Source organism: Oncorhynchus keta, chromosome 27 (genome assembly GCF_023373465.1).
Source record: "Oncorhynchus keta strain PuntledgeMale-10-30-2019 chromosome 27, Oket_V2, whole genome shotgun sequence".
In the NCBI taxonomy this organism is placed as follows: Eukaryota; Metazoa; Chordata; class Actinopteri; order Salmoniformes; family Salmonidae; genus Oncorhynchus; species Oncorhynchus keta.
This window is the reverse complement of record NC_068447.1, coordinates 3,929,702-3,949,858: the sequence shown is the minus strand read 5'-3', so window position 1 is coordinate 3,949,858 and position 20,157 is coordinate 3,929,702. Positions and strand designations below refer to the sequence as shown.

General features: G+C 41.9%; 1 protein-coding gene across 2 annotated transcripts in view; it reads right to left on the bottom strand.

Annotated features, from left to right (window-relative positions):
* LOC118375043 (methyl-CpG-binding protein 2-like) overlaps positions 1-20,157 on the bottom strand; it is a 92,412-nt gene that overhangs the window by 20,240 nt on the left and 52,015 nt on the right. The window contains exons 1-2 of one of the 2 annotated variants that reach the window (XM_052481290.1): positions 6,424-6,503; positions 4,552-4,938 (exon numbers count right to left, since the gene is read on the bottom strand). In XM_052481290.1, coding sequence (XP_052337250.1) covers positions 4,552-4,938; positions 6,424-6,455 — 419 coding nt within the window. In that variant the 5' untranslated portion in view covers positions 6,456-6,503. Of the gene's footprint in view, positions 1-4,551; positions 4,939-6,423; positions 6,504-20,157 lie in introns of those variants that run through there. The other variant, XM_052481291.1, reaches the window with a different exon arrangement.

Sequence of the window (20,157 nt, the reverse complement as noted above, 5' to 3'; positions counted from 1 at the left end):
CCAGTCCTGTAAAACACTCTAAAGTTCAGTCACATGAAACCAGTCCTGTAAAACACTCTATACGGTTCAGTCACATTAAACCAGTCCTGTAAAACACTCTAAAGTTCAGTCACATGAAACCAGTCCTGAAAAACACTCTCTATACGGTTCAGTCACATTAAACCAGTCCTGTAAAACACTCTAAATTTCAGTCACATGAAACCAGTCCTGAAAAACACTCTCTATACGGTTCAGTCACATTAAACCGGTCCTGAAAAACACTCTAAAGTTCAGTCACATTAAACCAGTCCTGTAAAACACTCTCTATACGGTTCAGTCACATTAAACCAGTCCTGTAAAACACTCTAAAGTTCAGTCACATTAAACCAGTCCTGTAAAACACTCTAAAGTTCAGTCACATGAAACCAGTCCTGAAAAACACTCTCTATACGGTTCAGTCACATTAAACCAGTCCTGTAAAACACTCTAAAGTTCAGTCACATGAAACCAGTCCTGAAAAACACTCTCTATACTGTTCAGTCACATTAAACCGGTCCTGAAAAACACTCTAAAGTTCAGTCACATTAAACCAGTCCTGTAAAACACTCTAAAGTTCAGTCACATGAAACCAGTCCTGTAAAAACTCTATACGGTTCAGTCACATTAAACCAGTCCTGTGAAACACTCTAAAGTTCAGTCACATTAAACCAGTCCTGTAAAACACTCTAAAGTTCAGTCACATTAAACCAGTCCTGAAAAACACTCTAAAGTTCAGTCACATTAAACCAGTCCTGTAAAACACTCTAAAGTTCAGTCACATTAAACCAGTCCTGTAAAACACTCTAAAGTTCAGTCACATTAAACCGGTCCTGTAAAACACTCTCTATACGGTTCAGTCACATTAAACCAGTCCTGAAAAACACTCTCTATACGGTTCAGTCACATTAAACCAGTCCTGAAAAACACTCTAAAGTTCAGTCACATTAAACCAGTCCTGTAAAACACTCTAAAGTTCAGTCACATTAAACCAGTCCTGTAAAACACTCTAAAGTTCAGTCACATTAAACCAGTCCTGTAAAACACTCTAAAGTTCAGTCACATTAAACCAGTCCTGTAAAACACTCTAAAGTTCAGTCACATTAAACCAGTCCTGTAAAACACTCTAAAGTTCAGTCACATTAAACCAGTCCTGTAAAACACTCTCTATACGGTTCAGTCACATTAAACCAGTCCTGTAAAACACTCTATACGGTTCAGTCACATTAAACCAGTCCTGTAAAACACTCTATACGGTTCAGTCACATTAAACCAGTCCTGTAAAACACTCTCTATACGGTTCAGTCACATTAAACCAGTCCTGTAAAACACTCTATACGGTTCAGTCACATTAAACCAGTCCTGTAAAACACTCTCTATACGGTTCAGTCACATTAAACCAGTCCTGTAAAACACTCTCTATACGGTTCAGTCACATTAAACCAGTCCTGTAAAACACTCTAAAGTTCAGTCACATGAAACCAGTCCTGTAAAACACTCTATACGGTTCAGTCACATTAAACCAGTCCTGTAAAACACTCTAAAGTTCAGTCACATGAAACCAGTCCTGAAAAACACTCTCTATACGGTTCAGTCACATTAAACCAGTCCTGTAAAACACTCTAAATTTCAGTCACATGAAACCAGTCCTGAAAAACACTCTCTATACGGTTCAGTCACATTAAACCGGTCCTGAAAAACACTCTAAAGTTCAGTCACATTAAACCAGTCCTGTAAAACACTCTCTATACGGTTCAGTCACATTAAACCAGTCCTGTAAAACACTCTAAAGTTCAGTCACATTAAACCAGTCCTGTAAAACACTCTAAAGTTCAGTCACATGAAACCAGTCCTGAAAAACACTCTCTATACGGTTCAGTCACATTAAACCAGTCCTGTAAAACACTCTAAAGTTCAGTCACATGAAACCAGTCCTGAAAAACACTCTCTATACGGTTCAGTCACATTAAACCAGTCCTGAAAAACACTCTAAAGTTCAGTCACATTAAACCAGTCCTGTAAAACACTCTAAAGTTCAGTCACATGAAACCAGTCCTGTAAAAAACTCTATACGGTTCAGTCACATTAAACCAGTCCTGTGAAACACTCTAAAGTTCAGTCACATTAAACCAGTCCTGTAAAACACTCTAAAGTTCAGTCACATTAAACCAGTCCTGTAAAACACTCTAAAGTTCAGTCACATTAAACCAGTCCTGTAAAACACTCTAAAGTTCAGTCACATTAAACCAGTCCTGTAAAACACTCTAAAGTTCAGTCACATTAAACCGGTCCTGTAAAACACTCTCTATACGGTTCAGTCACATTAAACCAGTCCTGAAAAACACTCTCTATACGGTTCAGTCACATTAAACCAGTCCTGAAAAACACTCTAAAGTTCAGTCACATTAAACCAGTCCTGTAAAACACTCTAAAGTTCAGTCACATTAAACCAGTCCTGTAAAACACTCTAAAGTTCAGTCACATTAAACCGGTCCTGTAAAACACTCTAAAGTTCAGTCACATTAAACCAGTCCTGTAAAACACTCTAAAGTTCAGTCACATTAAACCAGTCCTGTAAAACACTCTCTATACGGTTCAGTCACATTAAACCAGTCCTGTAAAACACTCTATACGGTTCAGTCACATTAAACCAGTCCTGTAAAACACTCTATACGGTTCAGTCACATTAAACCAGTCCTGTAAAACACTCTCTATACGGTTCAGTCACATTAAACCAGTCCTGTAAAACACTCTATACGGTTCAGTCAGATTAAACCAGTCCTGTAAAACACTCTATACGGTTCAGTCACATTAAACCAGTCCTGTAAAACACTCTAAAGTTCAGTCACATTAAACCAGTCCTGAAAAACACTCTAAAGTTCAGTCACATTAAACCAGTCCTGAAAAACACTCTCTATACGGTTCAGTCACATTAAACCAGTCCTGTAAAACACTCTATACGGTTCAGTCACATTAAACCAGTCCTGTAAAACACTCTAAAGTTCAGTCACATTAAACCAGTCCTGAAAAACACTCTAAAGTTCAGTCACATTAAACCAGTCCTGAAAAACACTCTCTATACGGTTCAGTCACATTAAACCAGTCCTGAAAAACACTCTAAAGTTCAGTCACATTAAACCAGTCCTGAAAAACACTCTCTATACGGTTCAGTCACATTAAACCAGTCCTGAAAAACACTCTAAAGTTCAGTCACATTAAACCAGTCCTGTAAAACACTCTACAGTTAAAGTCACATTAAACCAGTCCTGTAAAACACTCTAAAGTTCAGTCACATTAAACCAGTCCTGAAAAACACTCTAAAGTTCAGTCACATTCAACTGTATCATATCTCTGTATCATATCTCTCTGTATCATATCTCTCTGTATCATATCTCTCTGAATCATATCTCTGTATCATATCTCTCTGTATCATATCTCTCTGTATCATATCTCTGAATCATATCTCTCTGAATCATATCTCTGTATCATATCTCTGTATCATATCTCTCTGTATCATATCTCTGTATCATATCTCTCTGTATCATATCTCTCTGTATCATATCTCTCTGTATCATATCTCTGTATCATATCTCTGAATCATATCTCTGAATCATATCTCTGAATCATATCTCTCGGTATCATATCTCTCTGAATCATATCTCTCTGTATCATATCTCTCTGAATCATATCATTCTGTATCATATCTCTGTATCATATCTCCCTGAATCATATCTCTCTGAATCATATCTCTGAATCATCTCTCTGTATCATATCTCTCTGTATCATATCTCTATGAATCATATCTCTGTATCATATCTCTCTGTATCATATCTCTGTATCATATCTCTCTGTATCATATCTCTCTGTATCATATGTCTCTGAATCATATCTCTGTATCATATCTCTGTATCATATCTCTCTGTATCATATCTCTCTGTATCACATCTCTCTGAATCATATCTCTGTATCACATCTCTCTGTATCATATCTCTCTGTATCATATCTCTGTATCATATCTCTCTGTATCACATCTCTCTGAATCATATCTCTGTATCACATCTCTCTGTATCATATCTCTCTGTATCATATCTCTCTGTATCATATCTCTGAATCATATCTCTCCGTATCACATCTCTCTGAATCATATCTCTGTATCATATCTCTCTGTATCATATCTCTCTGTATCATATCTCTCTGTATCACATCTCTCTGTATCATATCTCTCTGTATCATATCTCTCTGTATCATATCTCTCTGTATCATATCTCTCTGTATCATATCTCTCTGTATCATATCTCTGTATCATATCTCTGTATCATATCTCTGTATCATATCTCTCTGTATCATATCTCTCTGTATCATATCTCTCTGTATCATATCTCTCTGTATCATATCTCTCTGTATCATATCTCTCCGTATCACATCTCTGTATCACATCTCTCTGTATTATATTTAATATGATCATATCATGACATTATTTCAGATATGCTTTTGAGAGACAATTCTTGATTTGGCTCTCTCTCATAGCCTACTCACTTCATCAAGTAGACGTCAAACTTCCCGGCAGACCGCCCAGACTTGCGTTGTTTGAGTTTACGTGTCCAGCCCTGGGGCAGAGAGGGGTCGTCGTAGAGCGGACCTCGGTCCCTGATGATGGACCTCCTCTGTTTGGGCGAAGCAGGGGAGGCCTCGCCAGCTGCAGTAACCATGGGCACCGAGGGCCCCGCCTCAGCAAGCAGCGCACTGGGCTGCTGGACTGGAGGATGAGGAGGGGAGGACATAGTGGTGGTGGATGAAGACTCCAGCCTGTCCTTCTCCATATCCCTCCGCTCCCGCCTCACCTTCTTTGGCTTGCTGTGTGTCTTAGGGTCCTTGTCGTTGGAGCTCTGATTCTGGTTGGCATCTTCACTCTTCTCCTCACTGCTGTGGAAGACAACGTTAGTCATGAGGGGCAGAGGCAGAGCAGAGGCATGGTCTCAGCTCACCAGACCAGAAAATATGGAGAATGGCTATCCTTAGCTAGGGTTGCCCCCCAACAAATGTACTGTAAATGTCACTAAATTCCCTGGTTTTTCCGAAATCCCAGTTTGAGGATTCCCGGAAACTGGTGGGAATAAACAGGAAGTCCAGTATCCTCCAACCAAGTTTTTTTTTGGAAAACCAGGGAATTTATTGAAAGTTCCAAGAATTTTGCAAACTTATCTTCAATGCCGATAAGAGTACAACATGTTTTAAACAAAAAGTCACCGATAAATTACAAACCTTGGCGTGCTCCCAATCAACTCACTACCTATTCACAAAGGTCATAAAAAATATAAAAAAATTTGGGGGAGGGGAAATATTGTGTTGTGCTGTTTCTTCACGTATGTGAAATATATACATATATGGTATTAAGGGCCAAAACTTCAGACTGCCTAAACTGGGCTGAACCATATTCTACTCACTGTGGAAATAAGCACCTTCCCGATAGCAGGCATATCGAATGAAGCAGCCAGTCAGAGAAGCCACGAGGCAAGAGATGTGAATGGTTCGAATATTTTGAACTGCACATGGTCGGTCCACATACACACTAGCATCTTACATCTTATCATTATTCTGATCTACACAACAGTAAAGTTAGAAGTAGCCTACAGCAGCAGCTACATCACAATATGCTATTCACTTCAACCTAACTGAATAATTGTAATGCACATAAAGAATATTTATAATACATGTGTTGTTTGTTTGTACCAGATGATAATTAGTCCTTCATGCTATTAAAGCAATACCTTGATTGCTCCATAACATTATTTGTTATTCTAGAAAATGGGCCAACCCATGTCAGCTTGCTCTAGTATTTAGCTAGACGATAACAGTCGTCATAACCCAAAAAAAAACTATTTTCTACGTAAAGAAAATAAATAAATGGTTTACGTCATAACAACACAGTAATGATATGTGGCTATTCTGTCGCAAAATTACCACGTCAAATGGCCACATGTGTAACCAGATGACGCTACATCCTATCCAGCTATTTAGCCAGCAAGCCAAATTGGTTATGAGGGTGGAGGATGTGGACAAATAGAGTGCAAACACAACACAACTGGATATATTTTTGTTGACAGTAAATATATTTACAAATCTACAGGCTGTGTTTTCAGAGGTCAGTAAATGACACACACACGACAGCAATCTAACGGAGACCATTTCCTTGCTCATCTATGATGATCTGCTAAAGTAGGGCAATACTTATTTCTGTATAATTTGATGACGTACTCAGAACGCCTCTTTCAGTAAGCTTGCCTGCTGACCAGTTCATAACAAACATACAACGCATTACTTTAGCTAAATACAGCAATACATTTTAAACGGCTTGAACATTCATCTAACTCGACATTGAAATGGTGAATACGTGTAATTCACACTTACAGTCTCTCGTCTCCGCTCTCTACGGCGGCCATTTTTATTTAAATAAATAATTGTATAAAAATTCTCAAAACATCTCATGGGTACCTCTCACCCCTGCCTCAATTTCACTGCCGTCAGTGGCGTATTCACGCGAGATCCGTGAAACAGTTTCATAAGACCCATTGCACGAGCCCTTGGATCTCGCGAGAGCAGTGGTTTAACTCTGTAAATGGTTGTGAACTCTGAGATGAGGCCACTATCTCCATCTGCAGCCAATACACATGACACACACCATCAAAACACATCCAGTCTTGGAGTTTAGAATTTGGTGGGTGGTGGAGGTGGAACTGTCACCAGATAAGCGCCACTAATTGCTTTCCTTGACAATCTGTCTTCAGTACAAATGTGCATTTGTCTTACCACTTCGGTCATAGTGATACTAGCTGGTATAATAGCTCTCAATAGAAGTTGTACCTCTGCTCTGGTTGTAGGCGTGGACAGCCCTACCCGATTCATAGACCATTACATGCCTTTGATTAACGTATCTTCTTCCCGGGAACTTTTATTAAGAGCCCCGACACTCTGAACGTAAAACACGCACCACTTACGGAACGGTTTTGGAACGTATCTTTCATATCAGTGGGAATTTGTTTTTAGGTTATTGTTCCCACACGGTCATATCCATGTTCCAGCTGGTGTTTTGGGAATACAGAGGTGACCACCTGTGCTATAACTAGCTATTTTCCATGCTCTGAACACCTGCGCGTAATTGGAAGAAGGCGGACAGAAACACGATGTAACTGAAAAATACTGTTGGCTGCGATTGACATAAAGCAAGTTAAAACAGTGCATGTTCTCCATTTCTGAAATGATTTCAATGTGATATGAAAGTAAAGGGATTAACAGGGATTGACAGAGCCAGTCTACCTCGTGAAATAACATATGAAGGGATTAACAGGGATTGACAGAGCCAGTCTACCTCGTGAAATAACATATGAAGGGATTAACAGGGATTGACAGAGCCAGTCTACCTCGTGAAATAACATATAAAGGGATTAACAGGGATTGACAGAGCCAGTCTACCTCGTGAAATAACATATAAAGGGATTAACAGGGATTGACAGAGCCAGTCTACCTCGTGAAATAACATATAAAGGGATTAACAGGGATTGACAGAGCCAGTCTACCTCGTGAAATAACATATAAAGGGATTAACAGGGATTGACAGAGCCAGTCTACCTCGTGAAATAACATATAAAGGGATTAACAGGGATTGACAGAGCCAGTCTACCTCGTGAAATAACATATAAAGGGATTAACAGGGATTGACAGAGCCAGTCTACCTCGTGAAATAACATATAAAGGGATTAACAGGGATTGACAGAGCCAGTCTACCTCGTGAAATAACATATAAAGGGATTAACAGGGATTGACAGAGCCAGTCTACCTCGTGAAATAACATATAAAGGGATTAACAGGGATTGACAGAGCCAGTCTACCTCGTGAAATAACATATAAAGGGATTAACAGGGATTGACAGAGCCAGTCTACCTCGTGAAATAACATATAAAGGGATTAACAGGGATTGACAGAGCCAGTCTACCTCGTGAAATAACATATAAAGGGATAAACAGGGATTGACAGAGCCAGTCTACCTCGTGAAATAACATATGAAGGGACTTAGAGCAGTGCTGGACCGGTTTACAACCGATATTTCTGTGTACAGCGCTCTCTGTGAAAGGGGCGCAAACATCAATCGCTTGACCCTTCCTACAAGTGCTGGTTGTCCTGATTTATATGCCCTATTACAGAAGTCATGTCTCTGAACGTCTGTTAATGTCTAATTGGTGATCTATTACTACATGTTTTCATTGTATTCACAGGAATGTCCCTGTATTGATGTGTAATATTGTTATTATTGTTGCAATACAAAAAATATCGAAATATTTTTATATATAATTAAAAAAATATATATATATATTATATTTGTATATATATATATATATATATTTTTTATATATATTTTTTATATGATATGCGCTATTACTGGCTCAGCTGTGAGGTTCATAGACACAGGAAATATATTTGGGACCATCACTCACTTTTTCCGGCCTATCCAGGAAAAGGAACCATTTCCTGTGCCTGTAAACCTCAAAGCTGCAATAAGCGCATATGAAACGGGGGTGTTCTCATTATAACTCAGTGAACCCGGGTCGAGCGGATGCAACAATAGCCGTTTCATCACGTACAGACGGGGAAATCCAGACACGTGACAGGGGCTATAACGCTGAAGCATCCGTTTAGAACCGTTTCTCACTATCAAATATGGTAGTGAGAGGAAGTCCAGTCTCGGGTAGTAGGAGAGGATGGAACTAGATGAAACTGGGCCGATATTCTGCACATTTTCTCATCGATTAAATATCAGATTTTAATCTACTGTTAGGTTCCCCAAAATAAAACATGTTACCAATTACAGTGCACTAAGTTTTATAGACTTGACGCCTTGCCAAGTCTAACAAAATATATAAGCTTTGTTTAGAAACATTGAAAGGTCTAATTGAGTTTGCGCACATGCACAAGGGAGGCGTTCCTAACAGAAATATGCAAATAATACTACATCGCGCAAATAGGATCTCGCTAGCTCGTGATTGCCCTCCTGCTTGCTTGTTCTAGACAATATGCTCAGAATTGCCATGTTTTAGGTTTTCCACTTAAATTGGGCCACTTTGAAAACAATGTCATGACAGATAATTTATTGCGCGGGTTGGGGTTTTGGGTCATTTTTAAATTGCACCGCGGCCGACAAAAATATTTTATCCTAAAAATATATATATATATATTTCACTGTGACCTGCTGTTGCTGAGTGAGTGATGGGGAAGACCGGATGTGCGCTGAGAGAGAGCGACAGTTATGAGAGGAGCGAGAGCAGCACACGTTGTGACACTTAAAGGTAGTCGGTTTAGTTTGTCATCACGGAGACTCATATGTCCAAACCTTTTCCATTAAACATGTTAATACTCTAGAACTGATGTATACCAATAAATAATGTAGACAAATCACTTGAAAACTACTTTGGGCGCACTACTGCTCATTTACATGAATCCGCTCGGAGGTGGTTTTAAACTACATTTTCATGTTGACTTTGCTTAATTAAAGAAAACGGTACCAAGCGAAGTGCTTCATGCTCGGTTCTTGGGTCTCGGGGGCTGCCGGAGTGGACAATTGAAATATAATTTTATGGATATTTTTTATTTATTTATGGGGAAAGTCCTCAATGAAACTAAACGTGGATAAATACACATTTGCCTCTATCGGCCATCAAGTAGCCTATGAATAATGTATATGACACTGGGCTACCATTTGATACAATAATAATGTTGAAATCACTGGAATCGTTGCCAGTGTTTGTGCCACTTGTGTAGCTTTCCTGGAGCTGACGAACCAACGTAATAAATAGCCTATGACGTCAGTCTATTGTTGTTGTAGCCTTTTTGTCATTATGAACGCATTAGATTGACTGTAAACAGTAGTCCGATTAGGCCACAGGTAAAACTAATTAACACTGGCTGTTGTTGACAAGCATATTCAGTTCATTCAATTATGACCCCCATCCTTAATAGCATATTTCAGCAGGCTATTGGGAAACAAGCACTTCTTATTGAGAAATCGCCTCACTATTCATGTTGAATAAATTCGTATTAATTTGAACTAAGCAAGATGCTAAATCGTTCAGCCTACATCTTGTCTACCTACATCTTGTCTGGGCTACTGTAAACTATATTGAATTAGATGTAGGCCTATCAGGGGGCTATAGGCTACCTGCCTTTATCTAAGCAAACCATGACAAAACATGTCATTAAAGAATCATAAACCCAGATTTTAGACTGTAGTCTATGTCTATTGAAATGACAAGTCAATCTCTTAAAAATGGGCCATTTTTGATAACGGTTTGTATATTCTTAACATCTGGCACATGAAGCCATTAGACTGCTCAACAACTAAACTCATCAAATGGCCACCCGGACTATTTACATTTGTGTTTACACTGCTGCTACTCACTGTTTATTATCTATGCATAGTCACTTTTGTATATATAGAGCCTCCACATTGACTCAGTACTGGTACCCCTGTAAATAGCCTCCACATTGACTCTGTACTGGTATCCCTGTAAATAGCCTCCACATTGACTCTGTACTGGTATCCCCTGTAAATAGCCTCCACATTGACTCTGTACTGGTATCCCCTGTAAATAGCCTCCACATTGACTCTGTACTGGTATCCCTGTAAATAGCCTCCACATTGACTCTGTACTGGTACCCCTGTAAATAGCCTCCACATTGACTCTGTACTGGTATCCCCTGTAAATAGCCTCCACATTGACTCTGTACTGGTACCCCCTGTATATAGCCTCCACATTGACTCTGTACTGGTACCCCCTGTATATAGCCTCCACATTGACTCTGTACTGGTATCCCCTGTAAATAGCCTCCACATTGACTCTGTACTGGTACCCCCTGTATATAGCCTCCACATTGACTCTGTACTGGTATCCCCTGTAAATAGCCTCCACATTGACTCTGTACTGGTACCCCCTGTATATAGCCTCCACATTGACTCTGTACCATAACACCCTGTATATAGCCTCCACATTGACTCTGTACCGGTACCCCCTGTATATAGTCTCCACATTGACTCTGTACCGGTACCCCCTGTATATAGTCTCCACATTGACTCTGTACCGGTACCCCCTGTATATAGCCTCCACATTGCCTCTGTACCAGTACCCCCTGTATATAGCCTCCACATAGACTCTACCGGTACCCCCTGTATATAGCCTCCACATTGACTCTGTACCGGTACCCCCTGTATATAGCCTCCACATTGACTCTGTACCGGTACCCCCTGTATATAGCCTCCACATTGACTCTGTACCGGTACCCCCTGTATATAGTCTCCACATTGACTCTGTACCGGTACCCCCTGTATATAGTCTCCACATTGACTCTGTACCGGTACCCCCTGTATATAGCCTCCACATTGACTCTGTACCATAACACCCTGTATATAGCCTCCACATTGACTCTGTACCGGTACCCCCTGTATATAGCCTCCACATTGACTCTGTACCGTAATACCCTGTATATAGCCTCCACATTGACTCTGTACCAGTACCCCCTGTATATAGCCTCCACATTGACTCTGTACCATAACACCCTGTATATAGCCTCCACATTGACTCTGTACCGGTACCCCCTGTATATAGCCTCCACATTGACTCTGTCCCGGTACCCCCTGTATATAGCCTCCACATTGACTCTGTACCGGTACCCCCTGTATATAGCCTCCACATTGACTCTGTCCCGGTACCCCTGTATATAGCCTCCACATTGACTCTGTCCCGGTACCCCTGTATATAGCTCCACATTGACTCTGTCCCGGCCCCCTGTATATAGCCTCCACATTGACTCTGTCCCGGCACCCCTGTATATAGCCTCCACATTGACTCTGTACCGTAACACCCTGTATATAGCCTCCACATTGACTCTGTACCAGTACCCCTGTATATAGCCTCCACATTGACTCTGTCCCGGTACCCCCTGTATATAGCCTCCACATTGACTCTGTACCGGTATCCCCTGTAAATAGCCTCCACATTGACTCTGTACCGGTACCCCTGTATATAGCCTCCACATTGACTCTGTACCGGTACCCCTGTATATAGCCTCCACATTGCCTCTGTACTAGTACCCCTGTATATAGCCTCCACATTGACTCTGTACCGTATCCCTGTAAATAGCCTCCACATTGACTCTGTACCGGTACCCCTGTATATAGCCTCCACATTGACTCTGTACTGGTACCCTGTATATAGCCTCCACATTGACTCTGTACCGGTACCCCTGTATATAGTCTCCACATTGACTCTGTACCGGTACCCCTGTATATAGTCTCCACATTGACTCTGTACCGGTACCCCCTGTATATAGCCTCCCACATTGACTCTGTACCGGTACCCCTGTATATAGCCTCCACATTGACTCTGTACCATAACACTCTGTATATAGCCTCCACATTGACTCTGTACCGTAACACTCTGTATATAGCCTCCACATTGACTTCTGTACAGTGGTACCCCTGTATATAGCCTCCACATTGACTCTGTACCAGTACCCCCTGTATATAGCCTCCACATTGACTCTGTACCGGTACCCCCTGTATATAGCCTCCACATTGACTCTGTACCAGTACCCCCCTGTATATAGCCTCCACATTGACTCTGTACAGTGGTACCCCCTGTATATAGCCTCCACATTGACTCTGTACCAGTACCCCCCTGTATATAGCCTCCACATTGACTCTGTACCAGTACCCCCCTGTATATAGCCTCCACATTGACTCTGTACCGTAATACCCTGTATATAGCCTCCACATTGACTTCGTACAGTGGTACCCCCTGTATATAGCCTCCACATTGACTCTGTACAGCGGTACCCCCTGTATATATTTGATTTGATAATAACAGCACAGTTGCCAGAAAATAGCCTAACATTAGTGTTTTTATGTGCATCCAAGTGTTTCTTGCTCAGAGATTTCGAGATCCACTGTCCAACTTTGATCACCGGATTTATCTGTAGTTATGTACATGCACAAAGGGATTTATTTACAATTATAAACCTGGTTGTAGCCCTGAATGTTGATTGGCTGAAAGCCGTGGTATATCAGACCATATAGGTATGACAAAACATGACTTTTTACTGCTCTAATTACATTGGTAACCAGTTTATAATAGCGATAAGGCACCCCGGGGGTTGTGGTATATGGCCAATAAACCGCGGCTAACGGCTGTATCCAAGCACTCCGCGCTGTGTCGTACATAAGAACAGCTCTTAGCCGTGGTACATTGGACATATACCACACCCCCTTGTGCCTTATTGCTTAATCATAGCAGTCATAGTAGAGTTAAATCCACATCCATTGATGGATAATTGATCTGGGCAAATTATATTATCTTTTGTCACATATGCAAATTCCTTTATTACATCATGTCATAGCTTGCAATAATTATTATTTTGAGGAAACCCACATTTTCCTTCGCACGTCATTACAAGTTACTATGATATTCCTTCTTAATTGGCTCGATAAAGGTTATGGAAAAATAGTTTATTGTATAGATATGGCAACTCCTCTCTTGTTGAAAAAAAAAATGTATGATTGAAACAAGACCACTTTCATTTGGTCACAAAAGTTGTAACGAGTCTGCACACGTTTGAGTGGTTTCTTTGCGTCACTCAGTGGACGTTTTGGCAGAAAAGTCTCTGTCATCAGTTCGATAAAATTGTCTCGTTCGTTGTTGTGGATGAGACGGAGGCGCAGCGTGAGATGAAAACATCTTCTCATTTAATGAAACGAAGAAACACTTAAACAAACTTACAAAACAACAAAACGAACGCGAAGCTATATATGATAAGTGCAGAGGCAGGCAACTAACACACAGACATTCAAAACCCTTAGACAGCAACAAAAACACTTACATCACCCCTCGTCACACCCTGACCTAACCAAAACATTACAGAAAACACATACATCACCCCTCGTCACACCCTGACCAAACCAAACTAATACAGAAAACACACACATCACCCTCGTCACACCCTGACCAAAACCAAAACATTACAGAAAACACATACATCACCCCTCGTCACACCCTGACCTAACCAAAACATTACAGAAAACACACACATCACCCCTCGTCACACCCTGACCTAACCAAACATTACAGAAAACACATACATCACCCTCGTCACACCCTGACCAAACCAAAACATTACAGAAAACACACACATCACCCCTCGTCACACCTGACCTAACCAAAACATTACAGAAAACACATACATCACCCCTCGTCACACCCTGACCAAACCAAAACATTACAGAAAACACACACATCACCCCTCGTCACACCCTGACCTAACCAAAACACATACATCACCCCTCGTCACACCCCTGACCTAACCAAAACATTACAGAAAACACATACATCACCCCTCGTCACACCTGACCTAACCAAAACATTACAGAAAACACACACATCACCCCTCGTCACACCCTGACCAAACCAAACATTACAGAAAACACACACATCACCCCTCGTCACACCCTGACCTAACCAAACACATACATCACCCCTCGTCACACCTGACCTAGCAAAACATTACAGAAAACACACACATCACCCCTCGTCACACCTGACCTAACCAAAACATTACAGAAAACACATACATCACCCCTCGTCACACCTGACCAAACCAAAACATTACAGAAAACACATACATCACCCCTCGTCACCCTGACCAAACCAAACTAATACAGAAAACACACACATCACCCTCGTCACACCCTGACCTAACCAAAACATTACAGAAAACACATACATCACCCCTCGTCACCCTGACCAAACCAAACATTACAGAAAAACACATCACCCCTCGTCACCCCTGACCAAACCAAAACATTACAGAAAACACATACATCACCCCTCGTCACCTGACCTAACCAAAACATTACAGAAAACACATACATCACCCCTCGTCACACCCCTGACCAAACCAAAACATTACAGAAAACACATACATCACCCCTCGTCACACCTGACCTAACAAAACATTACAGAAAACACATACATCACCCCTCGTCACACCCTGACCTAACCAAAACATTACAGAAAACACATACATCACCCCTCGTCACACCTGACCAAACCAAAACAATACAGAAAACACACACATCACCCCTCGTCACCCTGACCTAACCAAAACATTACAGAAAACACATACATCACCCTCGTCACACCCTGACCAAACCAAAACATTACAGAAAACACACATCACCCCTCGTCACACCTGACCTAACCAAAACATTACAGAAAACACACACATCACCCCTCGTCACACCCTGACCTAACCAAAACATTACAGAAAACACACATCACCCCTCGTCACACCCTGACCAAACCAAAACATTACAGAAAACACACACATCACCCCTCGTCACATCCTGACCTAACCAAAACATTACAGAAAACACATACATCACCCTCGTCACACTGACCTAACCAAAACATTACAGAAAACACACACATCACCCCTCGTCACACCTGACCTAACCAAACATTACAGAAAACACACACATCACCCCTCGTCACCCCTGACCAAAACCAAAACATTACAGAAAACACATACATCACCCTCGTCACACCCTGACCAAACCAAAACATTACAGAAAACACACATCACCCTCGTCACACCCTGACCTAACCAAAACATTACAGAAAACACTTACATCACCCCTCGTCACACCTGACCTAACCAAAACATTACAGAAAACACATACATCACCCCTCGTCACACCCTGACCTAACCAAAACATTACAGAAAAACACACACATCACCCCTCGTCACACCCTGACCAAACCATACTAATACAGAAAACACACACATCACCCTCGTCACACCTGACCAAACCAAAACAATACAGAAAACACATACATCACCCCTCGTCACACCTGACCTAACCTAAACATTACAGAAAACACACACATCACCCCTCGTCACACCCTGACCTAACCATACTAATACAGAAAACACACACATCACCCTCGTCACACCTGACCTAACCATACTAATACAGAAAACACATACATCACCCCTCGTCACACCCTGACCAAACCAAAACATTACAGAAAACACATACATCACCCCTCGTCACACCCTGACCTAACCAAAACATTACAGAAAACACACACATCACCCCTCGTCACACCCTGACCTAACCAAACATTACAGAAAACACACACATCACCCCTCGTCAAACCTAACCAAAACATTACAGAAAACACATACATCACCCCTCGTCACACCTGACCAAACCAAAACATTACAGAAAACACATACATCACCCTCGTCACACCTGACCAAACCAAACTAATACAGAAAACACACACATCACCCCTCGTCACACCTGACCTAACCAAAACATTACAGAAAACACATACATCACCCTCGTCACACCCTGACCAAACCAAAACATTACAGAAAACACATACATCACCCTCGTCACACCCTGACCAAACCAAACTAATACAGAAAACACACACATCACCCCTCGTCACACCCTGACCAAACCAAAACATTACAGAAAACACATACATCACCCCTCGTCACACCCCTGACCAAACCAAAACAATACAGAAAACACATACATCACCCCTCGTCACACCTGACCTAACCAAAACATTACAGAAAACACATACATCACCCCTCGTCACACCCTGACCTAACAAAACACATACATCACCCTCGTCACCCTGACCTAACCAAAACATTACAGAAAACACATACATCACCCTCGTCACACCCTGACCAAACCAAACATTACAGAAAACACATACATCACCCCTCGTCACCCTGACCAAACCAAAACATTACAGAAAACACATACATCACCCCTCGTCACACCCTGACCTAACCAAAACATTACAGAAAACACACACATCACCCCTCGTCACACCCTGACCTAACCAAACAATACAGAAAACACACACATCACCCCTCGTCACACCCTGACCTAACCAAAACATTACAGAAAACACATACATCACCCCTCGTCACACCCTGACCTAACCAAAACATTACAGAAAACACACACATCACCCCTCGTCACACCCTGACCTAACCAAAACATTACAGAAAACACATACATCACCCCTCGTCACACCCTGACCTAACCAAAACATTACAGAAAACACACACATCACCCCTCGTCACACCCTGACCAAACCAAAACATTACAGAAAACACACACATCACCCCTCGTCACACCCTGACCAAACCAAAACATTACAGAAAACACACACATCACCCCTCGTCACACCCTGACCAAACCAAAACATTACAGAAAACACACACATCACCCCTCGTCACACCCTGACCAAACCAAAACATTACAGAAAACACATACATCACCCCTCGTCACACCCTGACCTAACCAAAACATTACAGAAAACACATACATCACCCCTCGTCACACCCTGACCTAACCAAAACATTACAGAAAACACATACATCACCCCTCGTCACACCCTGACCAAACCAAAACATTACAGAAAACACATACATCACCCCTCGTCACACCCTGACCTAACCAAAACATTACAGAAAACACATACATCACCCCTCGTCACACCCTGACCAAACCAAAACATTACAGAAAACACATACATCACCCCTCGTCACACCCTGACCTAACCAAAACAATACAGAAAACACACACATCACCCCTCGTCACACCCTGACCTAACCAAAACATTACAGAAAACACATACATCACCCTCGTCACACCCTGACCTAACCAAAACATTACAGAAAACACACACATCACCCTCGTCACACCTGACCTAACCAAAACATTACAGAAAACACACACATCACCCCTCGTCACCCTGACCTAACCAAACATTACAGAAAACACATACATCACCCCTCGTCACACCTGACCTAACCAAAACATTACAGAAAACACATACATCACCCCTCGTCACACCCTGACCAAACCAAACTAATACAGAAAACACACACATCACCCCTCGTCACACCTGACCAAACCAAAACATTACAGAAAACACATACATCACCCCTCGTCACCCTGACCTAACCAAAACATTACAGAAAACACACACATCACCCCTCGTCACACCTGACCTAACCAAAACATTACAGAAAACACATACATCACCCCTCGTCACACCTGACCTAACCAAAACATTACAGAAAACACATACATCACCCTCGTCACACCCTGACCAAACCAAACTAATACAGAAAACACACACATCACCCCTCGTCACACCTGACCAAACCAAAACATTACAGAAAACACATACATCACCCCTCGTCACACCCTGACCAAACCAAAACAATACAGAAAACACATACATCACCCCTCGTCACACCCTGACCTAACCAAAACATTACAGAAAACACATACATCACCCCTCGTCACACCCTGACCTAACCAAAACATTACAGAAAACACATACATCACCCCTCGTCACACCCTGACCAAACCAAAACATTACAGAAAACACATACATCACCCCTCGTCACACCCTGACCTAACCAAAACATTACAGAAAACACATACATCACCCCCGTCACACCCTGACCAAACCAAAACATTACAGAAAACACATACATCACCCTCGTCACACCCCGACCTAACCAAAACATTACAGAAAACACATACATCACCCCTCGTCACACCCTGACCTAACCAAAACAATACAGAAAACACACACATCACCCTCGTCACACCCTGACCTAACCAAAACATTACAGAAAACACATACATCACCCCTCGTCACACCTGACCTAACCAAAACATTACAGAAAACACACACATCACCCTCGTCACACCCTGACCTAACCAAAACATTACAGAAAACACACACATCACCCCTCGTCACCCTGACCAAACCAAAACATTACAGAAAACACACACATCACCCCTCGTCACACCTGACCAAACCAAAACATTACAGAAAACACATACATCACCCCTCGTCACACCCCTGACCTAACCAAAACATTACAGAAAACACATACATCACCCCTCGTCACACCCTGACCTAACCAAAACATTACAGAAAACACATACATCACCCCTCGTCACACCCTGACCAAACCAAAACATTACAGAAAACACATACATCACCCCTCGTCACACCCTGACCTAACCAAAACATTACAGAAAACACATACATCACCCCTCGTCACACCCTGACCTAACCAAAACAATACAGAAAACACACACATCACCCCTCGTCACACCCTGACCTAACCAAAACATTACAGAAAACACATACATCACCCCTCGTCACACCCTGACCTAACCAAAACATTACAGAAAACACACACATCACCCCTCGTCACACCCTGACCTAACCAAAACATTACAGAAAACACATACATCACCCCTCGTCACACCTGACCTAACCAAAACATTACAGAAAACACACACATCACCCCTCGTCACACCCTGACCAAACCAAAACATTACAGAAAACACACACATCACCCCTCGTCACACCTGACCTAACCAAAACATTACAGAAAACACATACATCACCCCTCGTCACACCTGACCAAACCAAACTAATACAGAAAACACACACATCACCCTCGTCACACCCTGACCAAACCAAACTAATACAGAAAACACATACATCACCCCTCGTCACACCCTGACCTAACCAAAACATTACAGAAAACACATCACCCCTCGTCACACCCTGACCAAACCAAAACATTACAGAAAACACACACATCACCCCTCGTCACACCCTGACCTAACCAAAACATTACAGAAAACACATACATCACCCCTCGTCACACCCTGACCAAACCAAACTAATACAGAAAAACACACACATCACCCTCGTCACACCTGACCAAACCAAACTAATACAGAAAACACATACATCACCCCTCGTCACACCTGACCTAACAAAACATTACAGAAAACACATCACCCCTCGTCACACCCTGACCAAACCAAAACATTACAGAAAACACACACATCACCCCTCGTCACACCCTGACCTAACCAAAACATTACAGAAAACACATACATCACCCCTCGTCACACCCTGACCAAACCAAACTAATACAGAAAACACACACATCACCCTCGTCACACCC